The following is a 24,811-nucleotide window of genomic DNA, read 5'->3' as shown; positions in this document are numbered from 1 at the left end:
TCCTGTTCCCCCGGCTCCCGACGAGACAAAGCATCCGCATCGACATTCTTGCTTCCGGGGCGGTACCTCAGGCTGAAATCATATACCGACAAGGCCGCCAGCCACCGATGTCCTGTGGCATCCAGCTTCGCCGAAGTCAAAATATAAGTGAGAGGATTGTTATCCGTTCTCACCTCAAACTTGGCTCCGTACAGGTAATCGCCCAGCTTGTCCACCACCGCCCACTTCAGCGCCAGGAACTCCAACTTGTGAGTGGGATAGTTTCTCTCTGATGGCGACAAGCTTCGGCTGACAAAGGCTACCGGCCTCAATGCTTTGCCATGCTCCTGGTACAGAACAGCCCCGAGACCCTCTCGGCTGGCATCCATGTGCAGCACATATGGCTTCTGGGGATTGGAAAAAGCCAACACTGGGACCTGGATCAGTGCCCTTTTCAAAGATCGGAACGCCTCTTCACATTGATCATCCCATCTCGAGCCAAAAGGTTCCGCCGGGTTCCAGTATCCTCCAGCGTCCTGCCTCTGGTCCCCCGTCCTTTTCTTTCCCACCGGGGGATAGCCACACAACAGCTGAGTCAACGGGTGACACACTTTGGCGTATCCTTTCACAAATCGCCGGTAATACCCACAGAACCCCAAAAATGAGCGCAGAGCGCCCACTTTCTGGGGTCTCAGCCAGGTGGTCATGGCCTCTATCTTAGTTGGATCAGAAACCACTCCCTCTCGCGAAATGATATGGCCAACGTAGCTAACCGACAACTTGCAGAACTGGCATTTGTCCAGGGAAAGCTTCAACCCTTCTTCATTAAGCCGGCCCAACACCTTCAACAGCCTCTCCTCATGTTCCTCCAAAGTCGATCCAAACACTATCAAATCGTCCAGGTACACCAGCACCTCTAACAGATTCATATCACCCACAGTTCTCTCCATGAGCCTCTGGAAGGTGGCTGGGGCTCCCGATATGCCTTGGGGCATTCGTTCGAACTGAAAGAACCCCAGCGGGCAGATAAAAGCGGTCTTCTCTTTATCGCCCACACTCATCGGGATCTGGTAATACCCACTTCTTAAATCCAGCACACTGAACCACTTTGCACCGCTCAGGCAGGCCAACGCATCCTCGACTCTTGGGACAGTATATTGATCAGGGACAGTTCGCCGATTCAACGTCCTGTAGTCAACACACATGCGCACTCGCCCATTCTTCTTCCGTGCCACCACTATTGGGGACGCATAAGGACTTCGGGACTCAGCTATGATTCCGGCCTCCTTCAACTTGCACAAGTGCTGCTGCACGTCCTCAACGTCTGCCGGAGCCAGCCGCCGGGATCTCTCTTGGAACGGGGTGTCCTCCATCACCCGGATGGTGTGGCGAGTGCTTTTGGAGCAGCCAACATCAAACTCGCCCCGAGAAAAAACAGCTTCCATCTTCAGCATCTTCTCCACTAGCCTGTGTTTCCACTCCGGCGACACAGGGGAATCCCCGAAGTTAAAGACTTCAGCGGTCAGCTCCCTTCGATGCTCCGATCCCTCCCCGTTAGGGGTCCTCAGCCTCATCCTCAGAGAGAGTGTGGAGCCCCCACAGCCCCTCCTCCCCCGGCACACTGACCGTCGCCGGCAGTTCCAACGTCCTGACGTCAGCACTCGTACTAACCAACACCCAGCTAGACTCCATCTCTTTACCACACCGTCTAGCTACCAATTCTACCTGCCCCATACCCTTCACCAAACTTAACCCCCGCACTAGCGCGTCTCCTGAAACTCGAAAATCCACTCCGCTCACTACGCATGCGTACTGTACCGGTACACCTTCAAATCTGCCCCAGCGAACAATCTTATCTCTGTCCATCTCCGCTCTGCTGCCTGCGCGATTCCACAGCCCCCTGACAATCCAATCCCGGATGAGCCCCCACAAATGTAACACTTACCCAACAGGCTGGTATATGTCTAGGGAAAAAGGAGATCCAGCCACACACCAACCCACCTCCCGTGCACGCAGGTGCTGTGAGAATCGAGTTTATGCCTCGCGCCGCTCACTGTATCAACTTCAAACCAAATACCGTTATGACATACACTTTATAGAATTTACTAACATTAACTAAAGAAGTATTAGGCAATACAATATATATATACAAGGAAAGAAAAAAACAAAAGGCGCCAACTTATCAAAGTTCAGTCAGTGTAGTGCGCATCGTAGGATCTCAATCAACGAATCATCCGACAGCCACGTCGTCACCCCTGGGACCACCCGGTGGTCTTACGAGCCATCTAGCGCCAGTCGCGGTGGTCCTACGAGCCGTCCAGCGCCCGTCCACCTTCCTCGTCCGTCTCTCCTGCCAACTCCCTTCACCCCCAAGCCCGCGCAACCCCTCCCCCAAGTTCCCAGCCTCACAAAACACAATAACATTCCCTATTGATTAACAAATGAATACAATTACCATATCGGCCATTCTAAAGCGAAACAACGGGGAGAGAAACATTTAACAGACAAAGGAACATTCCTACTCATAACAAACCACAGAAGCCCTTTTTAGTAACATACACTGGACATTGTACATACAGTTTGTCAATGATTTGGATGATGGAATTGATGGCATTTTTGCAAAGTTTGCAGACGATATGAAGATAAGTGGAGGGACAGGTAGTTTTGTGGAAGTAGAGAGGATACAGAAGGAATTAGATTAGGAGAATGGGCAAAGAAATAGCAGATGGAATACAGGGTCAGGAAGTGTATGGTCATGCACTTTGATAGAAGAAATGATAAATGGAGGGAAAACATTGAAGTACAAAGGGACTTGGGAGTCCTTGTGCATGATTCCCTGCAGGTTAATTTGCAAGTTGAGTCTGTGGTGAGGAAGGCAAATGCAATGTTAGCAGTTATTTCAAGAGAAATAGAATATAAAAGCAAGGATGTAATGTTGAGATTTTATAAAGCCCTGGTGAGGTCTCACTTGGAGTATTGTGAGCATTTTTGGGTCCTTATCTTAGAAAGGATGTGCTGAAACTGGAGTGGTTTTAAAGAAAGTCCATGAACATGCTTCCTGGACTGAATGGCTAGTCTTATGAAGAGTGCTTGATGGCTCAAGGCCTGCATTCGCTGAAATTCAGAAGAATGAGGGGTGCCCTCATTGAAATTTATTGAATGGCAAATGGTTTTGATAGAATGGATGTGGAGAGGATGTTTTCTATGGTGGGAGAGTCTAAGACCAGACGTCACAGCCTCTGAATAGAGGAATGTCATTTTAGAATGGAGATGTGGAGAAATTTCTTTAGCCAGAGAATGTTGAATCTGTGGAATTCTTTACCACAGGCAGCTGTGGAGGCCAAGTCTTTACGTATATTTAAGGCAGAGGTTGATAGATTCTTGATTGGTCAAGGCATGAAGGGATAGGGGCAGTAGGCAGGAGACTGGGGCTGAGAGGAAAATTGAATCAGCCTAGATGAAATTGTGTAATTTTGCTCCTATATCTTATGGTCTTCTTCTTTTTAAACCATTCTGTTGTTGATTTACTCTTGTATTCTGGGTTATTGTCTTGTTGCATCAACTAACTTCTATTAAGCTTCAGGTGATGGACTGCTACCCTGACAATCTCCTGTAAAATGTCCGGACACAATCTTGAATTAATTGTTCCCTCAATGATGGCAAGCTGTCCAGGCCCTGAAGCAGCAAATCAGCCCCAAACCACGTTGCTCCTTCCACCATACCTCCTAGTTAGAATGAAGTTTTGGTGTTGGTGTGCAGTACCCTTTTCTGCCAAGAAGTTCAACTTCAGTCTCATCTGTCCACAAAACATTGTCCCAGATGCGTCGTGGAACATCCAGGTGGTCCTTTGCAAACTTGAGTCTTGCAGCAATGTTTTTCTTGGAGAGCAGTGGTTTCCTCCCTGATGTCCTTCCATGAACACCATTTTTGTTCAGTGTTTTTCTAATAGTGGACACATAAACAGAGACTTTAGCAAGTTCTACAGATTTCTGCAGGTCTTTTACTGTTACCCTTGGGTTCTTTTTCACCTCCTTCAGCATTGCAGGTTGTGCTTTTGCTGTGATCTTTTCAGGACATCTATGAGGGAGAGTAGCAACAGTACTGGATTTTATCCATTTGTAAATTTCTCTTACTGTGGATCAATGAACACCCAGGTCTTTAGAAATGCTTTTGTAGCTTTTTCCAGCTTCATGTATCTCTACAATTCTTCTTCAAAGGTCCCCTGAAAGTTGTTTTGATTGAGGCATGCTGTACATAAAGAGATCTTTCTTAAGAAGAGCAGGCTCTGTCAGTAACTTGACGTGATGTGCTGTTTTTATAGGGTAAAGCAGCTCTACAACCCACACCTCCAATCTCATCTCATTGATTGGAACACCTGACTCCAAATACCTTTTGTAGAAGATTCACATACTTTTTTGTACTTAGACTGTGATTGTTTAAATGGTGCATTCAGTATTGACAAGAAGTACAATTGTTTGTGTGTTATTAGTTTATGCAGGTTGTGTTTGTCTATTATTGTGACTTAGATGAAGATCAGACCACATTTTATGAGTAATTAATGCAGAAAACCAGGTAACTGCAAAAGTTCACAAACTTTTTATTGCAACTATCCTCTTCACAATTTACAGTCCATGACCTCACTATTGTTCTGCCTCATTTCTACAGACTCTGAGTCCATCTCCCAGATTTCATTTGAAAATCATAAAAACCCCTACAGATTTTGGAGATCTATAATAAAAACAGAGAGTAATACTGAAAATACTCAGCAGATCAGGTGGTGTCTGTAGAAAGAGAAACAGCAAATGTTTTGGGTCAAAGACCCTTTAATGGAACAGGGAAAGAGAAGGAAACAAACTAGTCAGTTTGGACTTGGAGAGAGTGAGTCGCCTGGCATGCGTGGGTAATAAGCTGTTAGTGATGTTACCAGCTTGATAGGCTAATGAGAACAGATAGAGAGAAAGAACATGAAAAAAGCTTCATTTAAAATCAACCAGCCAAGTGAGTTAAAGAGAGAACATAAACAAAGGAGATTAAATATTAGGTGGTGTATCCACTGGAATATAGATTGTGAAAAGGTTAGATGATTAAAGGTATTAAGGTTTTGAATTAATAGGGTATATAGCTTCTTCCACTCCAGACAAGGGTACGAACTATACAATTATAGCCAGGCTATGCTGCAAAGAGAGTAGGAAAACTGTTTAATGCAGATTGTGACAGAACTGTGCAAAACTCAACATAAACAGCAATATATTTTATTATAGAGTTAGAAGGTTAATCCTGGGAAGATCTGTGTTAAAAGGATCTGAATCCAGGGAGCTGGATAGAGTAGAGTTCAGCTGTGAACTGCAGATCAGACTAAGTAAACTGAATGTCCATGTCTGTTCGTAAATTGCCATTTTTAAACTGACAGGTCGACAATTATTTAAAATATCTAGTGAGAAATAATATATCTTTTGTTGTCAGTAGTGAGGTGTTCAATAATCCTTTTCTGTCAACATCAGTTCCAGCCATTTCCTGTCAGATATCAGATATCAGCAAGACACAGAAGGAGCTTTATTTTAAATTAAATTCAAATTCTGGTTAATATAGGAATGTCTAATCTCTGCTGAAATTACAGTGGGAGATGATGTTGGGGATTCATTACAGCTTGGCACTGGTTTTGAAATATATGAAATTCTTCACTGGAAATGAAAGAATACAATGTTAAATTATGGAAACAGTGCTATGCCAAGCAAAAAGTCAAAAGATGGTTTTGGGCTTCACCTCACTTTATTTTTACATTCTGTCTTCCTGACACAGTCCTGATACTGTGTGTGACGCCAGACACACTAGCATCGCGAGCCTCCAGACTCAACGCCCCAATGTGCTCATCGCAGTATCAGGAGACCTCAGCTACGGTTCTCTTTCAGTGACCCTACCCATCTTCGATCAGTTTGTCAAGAGTCACACGAGAGAAAATAAATACTGCATCTCTTGTATGCATATGGTAAAGATGCATACAGCTCCACAGTTCTCCCCCCACTTGGAAGATTAGATCTCAACCTGGTTCACCTCATGCCCTTGTATAAGCCCAAAGTACAGCAACAGCTAGCTACCACCAAGAGTAAAGAAATGGTGTCCAGAGGCCATCGTGGCCTTGAAGGGGTGCTCTGAGGTTACTGACTGGAATGTGGTTTGTGAACCATATGGGGAGGACATTAACGGACTTACTGATTGCATCATTGGCTATATCAAATTCTGTGTGGACACTGCACTACCATCAAAGACTGTTTACTGCTTCCCAGCAACAAACCATGGAGCACCAGTTATCTACAGGCTCCTCTCAACCATAAAAAGAGAGCCTTTAGATCAGGAGACGGGGGTATTGAAACATGTGCAGAGGGAGCCAAAGGAGAAGATCAAGGTAGTTAAAAAGGAATACAGGAGGGAGCTGGAGAACAAGCTGGGGCAGAGTAGTACACGGGGGGTGGAGAGGCATGAAGAACATCACTGGCTTCAATCAGCCGAGCTGTAGAGCCTTGGAATGCAACCATCAATGTGCTAGAGAGCTAAATCATTTCTTCAATTTCCTGTTCACACCACCCTCAGCACTCCGGTCTGCTTTCTCAGAACCAACGCCTCCCCTACTCCCTCCTTTCCCCTCCAGTTCAACAAATGGAATGCCAACACAGGCTACTACTCTCTACTTTCCCTCTTTGCCGGGCACCTACCATCCACACTTCCTCATAGCAACTGCTTTTATCCAGATCTTCACCTCCCCCAGCCCCCATCTTCCACCAACTCCCCAGTCACCATGGACTCACCTTCACCACAGAGCAGGTGAGAAGGGCTCTGGGGAAACTCAGACACGGCAAAGCATCGGGACCTGAAGGAGTGTGCCGAGCAGCTGTGTGGAGCTCTCCAGCACTCTGAGCCTCAGCCTGGAAAGGGTCCCAGCTGTGTGGAAAACATCATGTGTGGTCCAGGTACCCTAGAAGGGCCGAACAAAAGTCTTGAATGACTCCCTCCAGTGGCCCTGACCTCACACACCATGAAGACCCTTGAGGGGCTGATCTTGGCTCATCTCCAACCCCTGGTCAGAGCTGCCCTTGATCCTCTGCCATTTACTTACCAGGAGTACCCTGGAGTCGACTATACTGTCATCTACCTGTCGAACAGAGCCTACTGCCATTTGGATAAGCAGGATCATGTTTTTTGACTTCTCAAGTGCCTTCAATACCATTAAACCCTCAAAGCTGGGGGGAAAGCTCTATTCAATGCAGATTGGCACTTCTATTGTATTTAGACAATGGACGGCCTGTCTGGCAGACCACAGTTTGTCCAGCTTCAGAGCTGCAGCACAGGGGCCCCCTTCTTGTACTGGCTCCCTTCCTGTTCACCCTGTATACCTTGAACTTTAGTTACAACATTGAGTCATGCCATCTGCAGAAATTCTCTGATGACTCAGCAATAGCTGGGTGTGTAAAGGGAGGATGGGAGGATGAATACAAGGTCCTGTTGGAGGACTTTGTCAAATGGTGCAAGCTGAATCATCTGCAGCTCAACAAAGAGATGCTGATGGATTTCAGGGAGACTAAGCCTGCTCTGCTCCCTGTTACTATTGATGTGAGGATGTGGATGTGGTGAGGACCTACAAGTACCTGGGGGTGCAGACTTGAGTGGAGCACCAACACAGAGGCTGTGTACAAGAAGGGTCAGAGTCGCCTCTACTTCCTGAGGAGACTGAGGTCCTTTGGAGTATGCAGACCTCTCCCTCACATGTCCTACCAGTCTGTTGTTGCCAGTACAATCTTTTATGCACTGGTAGGCTGGGGTAATGGCATTAACACGGATGATGCCAACAGGCTCAATAAACTGATTAGAAAGGCTGGCTCAGTTATAGGAGTCAAACTGGACACAATGGAGGCTGTGGTAGAACAAAGGGAACTGACAGAAAATCCTGGTAATTCTGGACAATGTTTCTCACCCTCTGCATGCCACCTTGGCTGAACAGAGGAGCACTTTCAGTAATAGACTAAGACAACCACGCTGTTCCAAAAGGCACTATATGAGGACATTCTTACCCTAGGCCATAAGGCTCTATAATAAGTCAACCTATAGCCAGGGAAGTGATGGCCCCCTCCTGTTAGGCTGTTATTAACCTCTGTTTAAGCTCTGTTTACCACACTCTGCCAGTGTGGACACCTTGTGCAATAAGACCATAAAGCCATTAGATGTAGGAGCCAAAATAGGCCATTCGGCCCATTGAGTCTACTCCACCATTCAATCATGGGCTGCTCCAATTCTTCCATTCATCCCCACTCCCCTGCCTTCTCCCCATACTCTTTGATGCCCTGGCTAATCAAGAACCTATCTATCTCTGCCTTAAATGCACCCAATGACTTGGCCTCCACAGCCACTTGTGGCAACAAATTCCACAGATTTACCATCCTTTGATTAAAGTAATCTCTCCACATCTCTGTTCTAAATGGACATCCTTCAATCCTGAAGTTGTGCCCTTTTGTCCTAGAATTCCCTACCATGGGAAATAACTTTGCCATATCTAATCTCTTCAGACCTTTAACATTCGGAATGTTTCTATGAGATCCCCCCTCATTCTCCTGAACTCCAGGGAATACAGCTCAAGAGCTGCCAGATGTTCCTCACACGGTAACCCTTTCATTCCTGGAATCATTCTCATAAATCTTCTCTGAACCCTCTCCAATGTCAGTATATCCTTTCTAAAATGAGAAGCCCAAAACTGCGCACAGTACTCTAAGTGTGGTCTCACGAGTGCTTTATAGATCCTCAACATCACATCCCTGATCATATATTCTATACCACTAGAAATGAATGCCAACATTGCATTTGCCTTCTTCACAACCAACTCAACCTGGAGGTTAACCTTTAGGGTATCCTGCACAAGGACTCCCAAGTCCCTTTGCATCTCTGCATTTTGAATCCTCTCCTCATCTAAATAATAGTCTGCCCATTTATTTCTTCCACCGAAGTGCATGACCATACACTTTCCAACATTGTATTTCATTTGCCACTTCTTTGCCCATTCCCCTAAACTATCTAAGTCTCTCTGCAGGCTCTCTGTTTCCTCAACACTACCCGCTCCTCCACCTATCTTTGTTTCATCAGCAAATTTAGCCACAAATCCATTAATCCCATAGTCCAAATCATTGACATACATTGTAAAATGCAGCAGTCCCAACACCGACCCCTGTGGAACTCCACTGGTAACTGGCAGCCAGCCAGAATAGGATCCCTTTATTCCACTTTCTGTTTTCTTTTGATCAGCCAATGCACCTCCTATGCTAATAACTTCCCTGTAATTCTATGGGTTCTTATCTTGCTAAGCAGCCTCATGTGCAGCACCTTGTCAAAGGCCCTCTGAAAATTCAAGTACACCACATTTACTACATCTCCTTTGTCTATCCTACTTGGAATTTCCTCAAAAAATTGCAGTAGGTTAGTCAGGCAGGGTATTTCTTTCAGAAACTGGGCTGGCTTTGGCCTATCTTGTCATGTGCCTCTGGTCAATCCATAATCACATCCCTAACAATTGATTCCAACAACTTCCCAACCACTGATATCAGGCTAACAGGTCTATAGTTTCCTTTCTGCTGCCTCCCACCCTTCTTAAGTAACAGAGTAACATTTACAATTTTTCAGTCATCCTGTACAATGCCAGAATTGATAGACTCCTGGAAAATCATCGTTAATGCCTCCGCAATCTCTCCAGCTACTTCCTTCAGAACCTGAGCATGTATTCCATCAGGTCCAAGAGATTCATCCATCCTCAGACCATCAAGCTTCCTGAGCACCTTCTCAGTTGTAATTTTCACTGCACATACTTCACTTCCCTGACACTCTTGAATGTCTGGTATACTGCAGACATCTTCCACTGTGAAGACTGATGCAAAATGCATATTCAGTTCCTCTGCCTTCTCTGTTGTCTCTCATTACAATATTTCCAGCGTCATTTTCTGGTGGTCCTATATCTACCCTCAACTCTCTTTTATCCTTTATATACTTGAAGAAGCTTTTAGTATCTTCTTTGATATTAGTCACCAGCTTCCTTTCATAATCCATCTTTTCCTTCCTACTGACCTTCTTAGTTTGCTTCTGCAAGTTTTTAAAAGCTCCCCAATCCTCTATCTTCCCACTGTCTTTGGTTTCCTTGTATACCTTCTCTTTTGCTTTTACTTTGGCTGTGACTTCACAGTAGTCAGCCACGGTGTGTCTTTCTTCCATTCGAAAATTTCTTCTTATTTGGAATATTTGCACTTCCCTCATTTTTCACAGAAACTCCAACCATTACTGCTCTACTGTCCTTCCTGCCAGTGTCCCTTTCCAGTTAACCTTGGCCAATTCCCCTCTTATGCCTTTTTAATTTCTTTTATTTCACTAAAATACCAAGAATTTAGTTTCTCCTTCTCAAATTTCAAAGTGAACATGATCATATTGTGATCACTATTTTCTAAGGGTTCCTTAACCTTAAGCTCTCTTATCACCTCTGGATCATTGCACAACACCCAATTCAGCACAGTTGATCCCCTAGTGGGCTCAACAACAAGCTGTTCTAAAAAGTCATCCCTTAGACATTCTACAAATTCTCTCTCTTGAGGTCCAGTACTGACCTGGTTTTCCCAATCCACTTTCATGTTAAAATCCACAACGATTATCATGACATTGCCTTTCTGACACACCTTTTCTATCTCCAGCTGTAATTTGTGATCCACATCCTGGCTGCTGTTTGGAGGTTTGTATACAACTGCCATTAGGGTCCTTTTACCCTTGCCATTTCTTACCTCAACCCATAGAGACTCTACACTTTCTGATCCTATGTCATCCTTTCTAATGATTTAATATTATTCCTTATACACAGGGTTACACCACCCCCTCTGCCTACTAACCTATCTTTCCAATACACCTTTAGCCAAGTTTCAGAGATGGCCACAACGTCATACTTGCCAATCTGTAGCTGAATTTCAAGATCATCCATTTTATTTCTTCTGCTGCGTGCATTCAGATATAACACTTTCACTCCAGTGTTTGTTGCTTTTGGTTTAAACTGCACCACACCTCTATTGCCCTGTAGATCATCCCATTGGCTATGATTATACCTCATCTTCTCCCTGTCCTTTCTATCATCTCTGTTGCACACTGTCTTTGAATTTATTTCTGTTTTCCCCTTCCTCAGCACTATCACTCCGGTTCCCAACCCCCTGCCAAATTAGTTCAAACCCTCCGTAACAGCTGTATTAAAACTGCCTGCTAAGATATTGGACCCTTTTGGGTTCAGGTGTAACCCGTCCTTTTTGTACAGGACTACCATCACTTCTGTGCAGTACTGTGCAATACTACCATCACTTCTTATCTGGACGGTGTGAATGTACACCCATTACTGTATAATATTATGGTAATTCTTGCGCTCCTATCTTATCAGTGTGAACTTGGAATCTTATATATCTTATTTTTAATGTAACTTATTTTTATTCTTTCTTTCTTCTCTTCTAAATTGTGCACTCCTAATGCTACTGTGACACTGTAATTTCCTTTGGGATGAAGAAAGTATCTATCTATCTACTTGTACTGGAAATGGAGAGACAGCAATTAGGCTATGAAGTAGGATTTTTCCCTGCTCAGATTACACTGGCAGTGGGGCTATATCATTTTCTGGAAGGGGTGGGTTTCTTACATGCTGCTTCCATGCAGTACAGGAAGGAGTTCCCTTTGCATATTTTGAGATACAGGGTAGGACATCTGGCTGCTTTCTGGCCTGTGGGCATAGCCCACATGTTCACAAGAAAAGGCAGATAGTGATTTTGGTTGATGCTTATGGAATTTAAAAATGGAATAGCCTTCATATTGCAGTAAAATGTTTTCAAAATGCATGTCAGGCCTGGCTTGTCATTCATCAAAGAGCCATGACCAAGTTGCTTGTGCTATATTGGCCTGGGACACAACTTTGAGTAAGTCTTCTTAGGTAAAGTAGTTTGCTATGATGGTGGCTCACCCAGTGCCACAAATCCTCTCCCTCCTCTATCAAAACACCTACTACTGCTCCAACCTGCAGCCCAACTCCTGTGCTGATGATCTGTGATTTCAGGCCAATCCCCAGCTCAACTGATCTCCAGCAATGCCTCACCATGACTTCCACACGGCCCACAAACACACAGCTTCAATGTAGGTATTTCTATTGGCCTCCAATCTGAAACACATTATCCTCCCAACAGACAACCTTAACTCCGGATCTCTGCCAATCACTCTGCTCTTGAAGATTACCCAACTTTTGAAAATCTAATCTTCAAACTCTCAGACTCTCCTCCTTACTTTATGCTTCTCTTCTCTGTGATACTTTCACCCTACCTTTCCGTCAGGTGATCCTTACCTTTGCTGACAACTTGTCTAACTTCATTGGTAAAGAAAACATTCATTAGGCCACTATAGTCTGCCGACTAAAAAAGAAATTCCAAGCACTAAACAATTGCTAGGACAGTATGTTTAAACTAAACAATAATTGTTTAATTCAAATAGACTGTCTTTGAAAGATTAAGGATGTTATCAAATAAAATCTTACCTTGAACATTCAACATTGATGTTGATAATATAAAGTGTACATAAGAGTGTGGTTTTCAAATTTCTTCACAGCTCTAGAAAGATAGAACAGGAAATTGAGAACCATTGCCTATATTCAGTTAGAGTGAGTGTTTGCTGTGTATGGGTAGGATTTGTTCTCCATGTTCCAGCAGCAAGTATTTAAAGCATATTGATGAAAAGAGATCCACCGTGGAGCACAGATATAGAGCTCATCTTCTCCATTCCCATGTTGACCCAAAGGTAAGTGGTCCCCATTATCAGCCCAGACCAAGTATTCCAATCAAGGCCCTACCTCTGCATTTCACTTGAGCATAGGACATGTGCCAATGGTATTGCATGCATCTGCTAGCTTTGATAAATGAAAGAAACGCCCTATTTCTCAGAGTCCAACAGGATCAGAAACAGATACTGTGAGAGGGCCATTCACAGTGCTAATGCAAAGACTGAAATGTTATGTGCACATGCAAAAATGAAACTGTTCAAAATGCATTAAATTGTAGTAATTGTGCAGTGACCAAAATGCTCTGTTTATTTCAGGTTGCCCATTATTCAAGGAGGGACTTTTGCTTTCCTAACACCTACTTTGGCCATGCTGTCCTTGCCCAAATTTAAATGCCCAGAATGGACCTTCAACAAGACAATGGTCAATAGTAGTGACCCCATCTTCATCGAAGTCTGGCAAACACGCTTACGAGAGGTACCTCAAAGCACTAGAGACTTAATTCTAAGGGGAGTGCTTGATACAATGAGTTAGTGACCCAGTACCTGGGCATGAACCTAGGCCAGAGTGGTAAACTAAAAGATAAATTCCATTAATGCAAGGGCTCTATATGCCAAGAATTGGGATTTAACCAGATTTATCCCTGTTTCTAATGGATCTTCATTTCAAGTGTGAAATTTAAAACAATAATTTGATTAAATGGTTCACGTGAAAATCAGGATGGTATACAGTGGAATCTAGTTAATTGGGATATATCAGGACTAGTACATTTTGGCCTAATTAAGCAGCTTCCCCAATCAACCAAAGTTTCATGGAAATAGCACCTTAAGACCATAAGATATAGGAGCAAAATTAGGCCATTTGACCCATTGAGTCTGCTCCACCATTTCATCATAGCTGGTCCATTTCCCTCTCAGCCCCAGTCTTCTGCCTTATGCCCATATCCCTTCATGCCCTGGCTAACTGAGTATCTATCAACATCTGCCTTAAATATACCCAATAACTGGGCCTTCACAGCCACCTGGGGCAACAAATTCCACAGACTCACCATTCTCTGGCTAAAGAAATTTGCCCTCAGCTCCATTCTAAATAGACGTCCTGCTATTCTGAGGTTGTGATCTTATTCTCCTCCACCAGAGCACACATCCTCTCCACATCCACTCTATCGAGGCCTTTCAACATTTGTTAGGTTTCAATCAGATTTCAGACCCACCCCAAATTCTTCTGAATTCCAGTGAGTACAGGCCCAGAGCCGTCAAATGCTTCTCAGATGATAAGCCTTTCAATTGCAGAATCATTTTGTGAATCTTTGAACCCTCTCCAATGTCAGTACATTCTTTATAACATAAGGGGTCCAAAACTGTTCATAATACTCCAAGTGAGGCCTCTTCAGTACCTTATAAAGCCTCAACATTACATCCTTGTTTTTATATTCTAATCCCCTTGAAATGAATGCTGACATTGCATTTGTCTTCCTCACCACCCACTCAAACTGCAAGTCCCTTTGCCCATCGTAGTTTTGAATTTTCTCTCCATTTAGAAAATAGTTTGCACTTACACTTCTTCTAACAAAGTGCATGACCATATGCTTCCCAACACTGTATTCCATCTGCCACTTCTTTGCTCATTCTCCTAATCTCTCTAAGTCCTTATGTAGCCTTTCTACTTCCTCAACACTACCAGCCACTCCATCTATCTTTGTATCATCCTCAAACTTGGTCACAAATCCATCAATTCTGTCATCCAAATCATTGACATATAACCTAAAAAGAAGTGGTCCCAACAGCCCCCTATGCAACACCACTAGACATTGGCAGCCAACCAGAAAAAGCTCCCTTTATTCCCACACTTCGGCTCCTGCCAATCAGCCACTGCTTTATCTATGTTAGAACCTTTCCTGTAATACCATTGTTTCGTAGTTTGTTAAGCAGCCTCGTGTGTGGCACCTTGTCAAAGGTCTTCTTAAAATCCAAGTACCAACATACAACAATTCTGTTTGTCTATCCTGTTTGTTACTTCTTCAAAGAATTCCAACAGATTCGTCAGACAAACTTTTCACTTAAGGAAACCATTCTCACTTTGGCCTGCTTTATCATGTGCCTCCAAGTATCCCTGAAGCTACATCTTGAACAATCAACTCCAACGTCTTCCCAACCACTGAGGTCAGACTAACTGGCCTTTAATTTCCTTTCTTCTGCCTCTCCCTTCTTGAAGAGTGGAGTGGCATTTGCAATTTTCCAGTTTTCTAGAACCATGCCAGTATCTAATGATTCTTGAAAATTCGTTGCTATTGCCTTCACTATCTCTTCAGCCACCCTGGGGTGTAAGCCCTCTGGTCTAGGTGGCTTACATACCTTCAGAACTTTCAGTTTTCCAAGCACCTTCTCCCTAGTCCCTGACACACTCGAACTTCTGGTATACCTCTAGCATCTTCCACAGTGAAGACTGATGCAAAATACTTACTCTGTTTGTCTGCCATTTCCTTGTCCCTCATTACTACCGCTACTGCATCATTTTCCAGTTGTCCGATTACTACTCCCGACTCTCTCTTACACTTCATATATCTGAAATAATTTAAGTATCCTCTTTAATATTATTGGCTAGCTTACCTTCATATTCCATCTTTCCTTCTTTATGACTTTTTTTAGTTGTCTTCTGTTAGTTTAAAAGCTTTCCAATCCTCTAACTTCCCAATAATTTCTGATCTCTTATATGCCGTTTCTTTGGCTTTTATATTGACTTTGACTTCTCTTGTCAGCCGTGATTTTGTCATCCTGCCTTTAGAATACCTCTTCTTCATTGGGATGTATCTATCCTGTGCCTTCCGAATTGCTTCCAGAATCTCTAGCCATTGCTGCTCTGCTGTCATCCCTGTTCCCTTCTAATCAATCTTGGCCAGCTCTGCTCTCGTGCCTCTGTAATTCCCTTTACTCCACTGTAATATTGATACATCTGACTTTAGTTCCTCCTCAAATTGCAGGGTGAATTCTATCACATTATGATCACTCTATCCTAAGGGTTCCTTTACCTTAAGCTCCCTAATCAATTCTGATTCATTGCACAACACCCATTCCAGATTAGCTAACCCCCTAGTGGACTCAACCATAAGCTGCTCTAAAAAGCCATCTTGTAGGCTTTCTACAAACTCTCTCTCTAGTATCCAGCACCAACCTGATTTTTCAAATCTACCTGCATATTGAAATCCCCCATGACTATAGTAATATTGCCTTTTTGATGTGCATTTTCTATCCCCTGTTGTAATTTGTAGATCATGTCTTTGCTACTGTTTGATGGTCTGTAATAACTCCCATCAGGGTCTCTTGACACTTGCAGTTTATTAGCTCTACCCACAATGATTCAACACCTTCCTATCCTATGTCACCTCTTCCTAATGATTTGATTTCATCTTTTTTTTGGAGAAGGAAAAGTCTGATCTCAAACATCCACAGCCTTGAGGCCATACCTGCTCATGAGGAAGGCTTCAGGAGTAAAACCTGGGGGAAGAATTCAGAGTTGGAGTCCAAAAGGCAGTCTCACGTTGAGTTCAACAGAGACTGTCAATTCCTGTGATGCTGCTGGTACCAAACTGTAACAGTCTCTGCCATTCCTTTGGGTTCATCAGATGCATGAAGAGGGAGTGCTTGCTCTCCATATCGTACTGACCTGGCTCGTGTGTCCAGATAGCTAGGACGCAACGTCCATGGTCGCCCCTGACCAGCAGAGACCTCACTCACTCACAATTTCACTTTTTACTAACAGAGCCACCACATCCCCTCTGGCCTACGTGCCTGTTAAAAAGGTATAAAAAAGACAAACTACCATTCAACTCAGTAACAAATTATGTATTTTATCAATACTTCTATAGGACTATAAAAATGTATATCAGTTCCTAAGAGTCTTTAATGGAGAAATACATACAGTGTATGCTGCCATGTTCATTTGACTGAATGATCCAGATCAGCGCAGATAGTAGACTACCTTCATACAATGCTTCCAACGAATGCATCCTCCAAGCCTTCATGTTCATTGTGACATTCAAGATGGTTGTCAATACCTTGTCTAACAGCCATGCAATTGCACAGACTGATGCTAGTTAGAAACTGTTCAGTAATGATCTCCTGTCCCTAAGTAGCATAGTGTCCCAAATAAATGAAGGAACTCACAACTATTTTCTTGATTAGTTTTTGTTCTCTAAGAATTGCCCCAAATAAGCAGTTGCTCCAATTAACCAACGGCCCAATTAACTAGAATCCACTGTATTAATGCAGAAGAAGTGTACCGTTCTCTGATGTGGTTAAGGCAAAAACAAATGTTTGGGGTGGTGCAAAAGGAGTGATCATCTGCATCTAATCAATGCCATTCGTGATCTGAGCATTTTTCATCTGAATGTTGGGGTTTTGATTAAGGAACTGTTTTGTTTGTAAAACTGACTTATTTCAGCAGTCATTTCAGAAAAAAATAGCAAGTATGCTTTGGTATATTTTCAAAGTGTGAACCTGGATTAGGTGGACTAGCTAATGTCTTTTTGTGCTGCCAGATTCTCCGATATTGATATAGAACAATGGGAGATTGCAACAATGGGAAAGATGAATTGTTTATTCATCCTGTATTTTGGCCAATCTATATATTTTGCTCACCTTTTGTGTATTCTGACTGAAGAATGTGATGATTGGATCTGGTTGCTATGCATTTGTAGGGTTACATAGAGTATAGCACGGAAGAAGTCCCTTTGGCCCAGACATGCCAATGCAGAGCCTATTTACCCTATATTCTGCAATAAACTGATTAATTTGGTAACATCAACAATTTTTAAATTTCTATTTGGAGCCAGGAGCCTAAATATTCTGAGTGGAAAATATGTTTCTTAGTGACAATTAGTGCATCTGAAAAGCAGTGAATAATTTTCAGAGTGATGGAATTTCCTGTTTGCTTAGTGGCCATCTTGTCTGAAAGGTGCAGAACAAGCACCATGGTAACCAGATCATCTCATTGTTTGCAGATTCAGGGAGCAGTCATGGTGGCAGCCTGCTTCCAAGTGTTTGTGGGTTTTTCTGGTTTGATTGGATTTTTGATGCGGTACATTGGCCCATTAACTATCGCTCCGACCATCTCACTGATTGGACTGGCCCTTTTTAATTCAGCAGGGAATGATGCAGGCACCCACTGGGGTATTTCAGGCATGTAAGTATTCAGTATTAAATCAAAACTTGCAAGTACTTCAACGGGCGGCAGTGGCGCAGTGGCATCAGCGCCGGACTCCGGAGTGAAGGCTCCCGAGTTCGAATCCAAGTCGGGCCACTCCCGAGCACGCTTTCCATCCGTGCCAGGTCGAGCGTCGAGCTGGCCACTGGGCCTCGTAAAAAATACAATGGTCGAGTTCAGGAACGTGACCCGGTTAATCCGAAAGGAGACCAATCCTGACACCACGTGCCAAACAAGAATGGCTGACTGTCTGGTGCAACACACTAAAAAAAAACTTCAACGGAACTATTAAGAATGTCTAGAATTAATACATATTAATAATTACTAAGTTGTAAATGACAACGACAGAAGATAATTAATGTAGTTGTTCTTTGCCCAGTGTTTCTCATTATCTTATAACTAGAACAAGGTTATTCAACCAATCAAGTTCTCTCAGTCAAAAAAATCTGTCCTATTGCTTAACTTACTTCCCTGTGACATAGTCTGTCTCACCAGATTCTCCTCCAAAAGGGGTCACCTAACCCAGTTAGTGTATCAACCAAGTGTGTCAGCCTGCTGTGGGAGGGGGGGGGTGCTGTAGAGCTGGGAGAGGCCTGCACTATCACAGGGAAAAGAGGCAAAGCCCCCACAGAACGCCAACTAAAGTAGGATCAAACTGAACCAAATTAGTAACTAAGCAACAACCATTCTCTTTTTTTTTAATGTTTAACCTACATTAAATGATGGGCATCAGACAAAGTACAGTCAAATTTAGGTAATTAATTCTCAGTTGATTGGATTTGGATTATTCAAGTTCAAGTTTAATTGTCATTCAACCATGCTGTACTTGAATACCCATGAATGCAGCCAAACAAAACAGAGTTACTCTGGGGACGGGGTGCAAATCGCAGTACAAGGCACTATAGCACATATAAGATAGTAAAATACAGTCACACACTAAGAGATATATTGTCTAGGTCATTGAATGTCGCAACAGTCTGCAGTCAAATGCAATACAGCTTGACTTCTGCCGAGCGAACAGACCCCAGCTTGGATGCTGCACCACGCCGCCTCTGGCACTCCGATAGAGCACACTGACTCCGATGCCCCCTGGGTGGCTGTAAACAGGCTGCTAGTGGTGTCACCTGTATACAGGCACCCAGGAGGCGGCGGAGTCAGTCCTCACTACGACTGAGCTCCCCCACTGTCCACTATGAACCAATGAATTGGACTTGCAGCTTTTCACATTAGCAATGTCCAACAGGGTCTTGCGATCAAGTCAAGTCAAGTCAAGTCGCTTACCACACAAGGAAAGCGACTAAGATGATTACTTTCTGTTAGAATAAACCAGCTAAGACAATCGCTCACAATTGCAGCTGTGATAAGAACTGTTTAAACCATGTTTGACAATTAACATTGCTTGTTATGAAATTGTGTTTCAGGACTACAGGTTTCATTGTAATATTCTCCCAATATCTGCGGAATGTGCCAGTACCTTTTCCTTCTTTTAGTAGGAGTAAAAGGTGCCATATTAATTGGCTGAAAATTTTCCAAATGTTCCCGGTATGTAACAACAATATTTACAATTATAAATACAATCTTGTAAAAGTTAAAATAACAGAAAGTGTGATGTCACCATGAACTCCCTCAAACAGATAAACATCCTCAAAGTTTTTACTTTTATGTTTATAACTGAGGATATTGCTGTTGCAAAATACAATTCTTTCTTTTCTCAAGCAACCAAAACAATCCACCCAAATAAGATTGTCAGTCATGAGCGAAGTAAATCATCTAGTATCACACAATAATTTCACTCAGCTCCACCAACTTTCCAACTCCCCCCACTAGGAATTCTATGGATCTTCAATATCTCTTAATATTAAACTACAACAATTGAATACAGTGCGCCCAGTTCCATGAAGTACTAAACTGACATGAATTCAGCACTTTTCACATACAGTAGGATCCTTACTGTGTGCTTTGAATTTATTCACTCTTCCTTTAAAAGATGAATCAATTGCAATGATCTCTGTTTCTGGCAGTGTTCAATAGTCCACCAACCCACAGCATAATGAAATCTCAAAACTGAATTTAGTTCTTGCTAATGTTATTAGTAATTTTAAATTGAGAGTACTCTTTGGAAAATAAGAGGAAATTAGATTTACATGAATAAAAGAAACAAATGCACCATCCCCTATTTGTTTAAATAAAGTGTGGATAAATAAATTTGGAAGCACTTAGCTCTTGACCTCTTTCTACAGTAGCAGCAGTTCACTCTATCTCAATGGTGTTGTGGTGTGCCGTTCCATTTTATCCCCCACTATATTCCGTGCTTCATGAAAACTATTTTACTTTCTTCCAGATATCAGAGATTGCAAAGTTCAACAGTTTTTGAATTTAAAATATATTCACGTGGAACCTACTCTTTATATTCCTCAAAACCCATCCTTCCCAAGTCCCAACCCTGGCCGTGTTTTATCATCTCCTCCATTTCTGCAATTCTTAACCACCTCATCCTCTCCTTCTGGCCTCTTACCAGTTCAAGGTTTGTTCAAATTTGGGAGGTGCAACACGTTCAGTGACATTGGAGAGGATGGCAGGGGTGACTTCTGTGCTTGAAAGAATCATAAAGCTCAAATCAGTTTTCTAGAAGATGATAAAGGTTGAATGGACGATGTAATTAACAATATCAGCTACCATGGGGGTACGTTAGTTGATAGCAGAGCTGAACTAAACAGTTGAGAATCCGTATTCCTATGATATAACTCACACTGCTAATTATCAATAACAATGAAGGACTTACCAGCAAGATGTGAGAAGATGAGAGGAATAGAAGAGAAACTAAAGAAAAACGCTGCCTTGAGTTCGACCATCCACAACCCACTGCTCACCTCCCCGTCCCAATGACTCTCCTGAGAAATATTGTACTGTCCAATGGATGGACCTACAACATTTTTATCTCTGTCCTGGACCAATTCAGAGACAATCCAAGTTCTCTTTTCTGTTAAGCAAAGTATGAAAAATCTGGTGGTAAAAGCTCAGCTAATGACAGGGTCAAACTGTTTTTATAAGCTTAGGTTCCCATTGCATATTATTAAGAGAAAGTAGTATTCCCACAGAGCTTTGAGGAGCAATAGTTCTACAACTTTCCATGATCAGAGTGTTTGTGACAATAGTGAAACTGATTATTTCAAAGAATGTGTTATTTGATTTTATGTGCAGGTGCTCTTTGGAATTGTAGTTTCATGGGTCATTAGTTTTCTACTGACATATTTTAATGTCTTTCCTGATGATCCTAATGCTTATGGATATTATGCAAGAACAGATATAAAGAGTACTGTTATCAGTCGTGCTGAATGGTTTCGCATTCCATACCCTGGTAAGCAAAACATCATGTTGTACTGAAGTTCAAAGTTTTCACCTTGTTTAAATTATAAATTGTTGACCTTAAGTTCTACCTGGAAATCAAGTGTTTGTTGGCCATCCCTTGGTGTGTTGGAATCAACTAATGGCCTTGTTATTGTGCAGATCAGTGTCTGTAACTTCTACAGCTAGATGTTCTCTCCTAGTGCAGTCTCGGTAACATCGTATTAATCCAGTCCAGCCGCTCCTGCTGTCAGTGTACAGTACCACTGGCTTTGGCAAAAAAACAAGTTGTTCAAAATGGGTACATTACAATCTGGCTTTCCCCACAAAGACTCCAGTTTCAGTTAGCTACATTGTTTAGATGGGCCCCACAGTAAACGCACAAGGTCTTTCTTTAATATGGAACAACGTTCTGTGATACTACTGTGCCCGGTTCTGTTCCAACCAGATCCTGCATGGGGAAGTTGGCATACTGGTCCCTCCAGAATGACTTAGATAGGAGACTAGATCTATAAGGGTGATAATTTTATTTTTTTGTCTTCTTTGTGTGAGAGGATCAGCAGCAGCCTTGTTCCATTTGTTGCAAAGAAGGTATGTCCTCCCAATCCCTGAGGGGATTCTGACTTACATAAGAACCTGTTCCTTAGGCACTTGCATCAGTGTTTTTGGGCTTGAAGTTCTACTCTCACTTAACAGGCAGCTGATGTTTGTCAACAGCCAGGGACAGGGTCCAAAACAATGCAGTTGACATCCTGGAGTCAAACCTCTCCGGACCTTAAGCTGGGGACATGCTTTGCCGATACACTGAGTGACTATCTAACACTGAAATCTCTATCCTGTGGTAGGCTATGAGCTTACACAATCCAATAATGCAGCCTGTAATACCATGACTTTATCGTTCTGTGTTCAGGGCAGTGGGGACTACCAACTGTCAGCCTGGCTGGTACCTTTGGAATTCTTGCTGGAGTGATCTCTTCAATGATTGAGTCTGTTGGAGACTATCACGCCTGCGCCCGGCTCTGTGGGGCTCCTCTTCCACCAAGAGAAGCCATTAACCGAGGCATCGGCATTGAAGGGATCGGCTGTCTTCTTGCTGGAGCTTGGGGTACAGGCAATGGAACCACCTCTTACAGTGAGAATGTTGGTGCTCTGGGTATCACTAAGGTATTAAATGAAGTTCGAATGGGAAATTGATCCTCTCCAATTTACCTGCTGATAATCTCCCAATAATTCCAGGAATAATTTTATTAGAAATCAATGTTTCCTCGTTTCAATCCTTATACGATTTCTGTTAATTATGCCTATTCTATAATTAGTTGCCATTACATAAAAATAACTGTGACTTCCCCTTCCTGACTTCTTGTCAGCTAAAACAGGACTCAGATGGGCAGACAGGGGAAAGAAAGCACTGAAAGACAGTATCCTGGGTCTTTGAAAATATCTTACCTACCAACATTAAACACAAAGTGCACTGCAGATGCTGTGGTCAAATCAAGACGTACAAAAAAACTGGATGAACTCAGCAGGTCGGGCAGCATCCATTGAAAGAAGCAGTGAACGTTTTCTGCTTCTTTCAACGGATGCTGCCCGACCTGCTGAGTTTACCTACCAACATGTTGTCTCCCACCAGACAGAAACAGAACATGTTGATTACACTTTTAACCTAGGGTTACAATTAACTTTTCATTTGGTATATTACACAATACTAGGCATTCAGTTGCAACATATGCTACTTTGGTTATACTTCAGCCTCTCCATCTCTGTTTTCAGACCATCTTGCGTCCAGATTCCCACCCTGACAATCTGTAGATACTGATGCTTTCCTTTGTCCTCTCGTCTACTTTCTTGCTTTTCTTTTGAAAAAGTCATATGATTTTTCTAGCTTTCCCTTCTGAGGTCATCTCTGTTTTTGACTCTGCCATGACTGTTTTCAGACTGTCACATTACACTGTCTGTGTTGTACAGGGATGACATTAGCAAGCTTTCATCTGCTGTGATGTCATTCTGAACTTCGAAACAGTCCCCTCTAAATACATCCAACTTGATCTACACTTAATCCAGGCCATTCAGCTACTGTTTTTTCTGAATTACAAGAGCTTGTAGACTCCATGCTCTTCTCTGGAGCTTACACAGTTGTCAACTCCTCCATCTGTGCTGTCTGTACCATACTTTATTGATGTTTCTTCTCATTGTGGGTTCATGCAAAAGCATAGACATTGTCCTGAAACCCCTGGGAACCAGCTAACATAATTCATATCGACTGTGGACTCTCCCACTGATCTATTTGCCACAGAGACTTGTGGAAATTTCTACTGTCGAATGAAAGCCAAATCACTATTCCAGTAATACCTTCGACTCAGCTATGTACTCAGAATTGGACAGAAACTGCCCCCTTGGCCCAGTGGATGCACTGACCATCAAACATTCATTTATACTCATCCTATACTAATCCCATTATATTCTCCCCACTTTCCAACTGTGCTACACAATCTATCATCGGCTCCAGGCGTGAACATCTTTTCCTCTGGGGCGTTCTGACCTGGTCCAACTCTCTAGCCTGGAACTGGAATTGGTTTATTATTGTCACATATACCAATGTACAGCGATAAGGTTTTCTTGCATGCTGTTCACACAGATTGATTCATTACACAGTGCATTGAGGCAGAACAAGGTAAAGCAATAACAGAATGTGGAATAACTTGTTAAAAGCAAAGTGCTACCTACACCTTATTGCAGGCAGACAGTAAGGAGGTGCAAGATCGTAACAAGTTAGATTCTTGGAACAAGGGCCCACCTTATCGTATTAGGAAACCATTCAGTACCCTTACAACAGCAGGGTAGAAGCTGTCCCTCAGCCTGGCGGCACATGCTTTCAGGCTTTTGTAATTTTGCTTGATGAGAAAGAAGAGAAGAGAGAATGCCTAGCATGGGTGGGGTCTTCGGCTGTGCTGGCTGCATTCCCAAGACAGTGAGAAATATAAGCAGAGACCGTGGTGGGGAGGCTGCTTCCTGTGACGCGCTGAGCTGATTCAACAACTCTCTTGGAGTCACAGACAGGGCAGTTGCCACTCCAGGCTGTGATGCCTCTGGTTAGGACGCTTTCTATCGTGCATTGCTATAAGTTGGTAAGGGTCGACAGAGACTTTAGCCTCCTGAGGGAGAAGAGATACTGCCGAACTTTCTTGACCATGGCACCTGCATGGTTGGACTAGGACAGACTAATGGTGATGTTCACTCCAGGAACTCGAAACCGTTAACTCTCTCAACCTCAGCACCATTGATGTAAACAGGAGCGTGTGCACCCCAAGCCACCACCCCCACCCCAGCTACCACCCTCCAACCCCACTGGCCAGCTCTTTTGTTTTTCGGACATTGAAGGAAAGCTTGCACCATCTTACTTTTCTTTGTAAGTCTGTTTCCTGTCCTTGCGGTGGCCTTCGCAAGCACTTCTTCACTCAGCAGCTTTGGCATTAT

At 43.0% G+C, this 24,811-nt stretch overlaps 1 protein-coding gene across 1 annotated transcript in view; it reads left to right on the top strand.

The window, feature by feature from the left end:
* slc23a4 (solute carrier family 23 member 4) overlaps nt 1-24,811 on the top strand; it is a 73,649-nt gene that overhangs the window by 29,143 nt on the left and 19,695 nt on the right. Inside the window, exons 5-9 of the mRNA XM_073057698.1 lie at nt 13,108-13,267; nt 17,790-17,971; nt 19,414-19,534; nt 21,194-21,350; nt 22,248-22,501. Of these exons, the coding sequence (XP_072913799.1) occupies nt 13,108-13,267; nt 17,790-17,971; nt 19,414-19,534; nt 21,194-21,350; nt 22,248-22,501 (874 nt within the window). The remainder of the gene's footprint in view (nt 1-13,107; nt 13,268-17,789; nt 17,972-19,413; nt 19,535-21,193; nt 21,351-22,247; nt 22,502-24,811) is intronic.

Source organism: Hemitrygon akajei, chromosome 10, assembly GCF_048418815.1.
Source record: "Hemitrygon akajei chromosome 10, sHemAka1.3, whole genome shotgun sequence".
Classification (NCBI taxonomy): Eukaryota; Metazoa; Chordata; class Chondrichthyes; order Myliobatiformes; family Dasyatidae; genus Hemitrygon; species Hemitrygon akajei.
The sequence above is the reverse complement of the archived record's forward strand: the minus strand, read 5'-3'. Positions and strand labels throughout refer to the sequence as shown.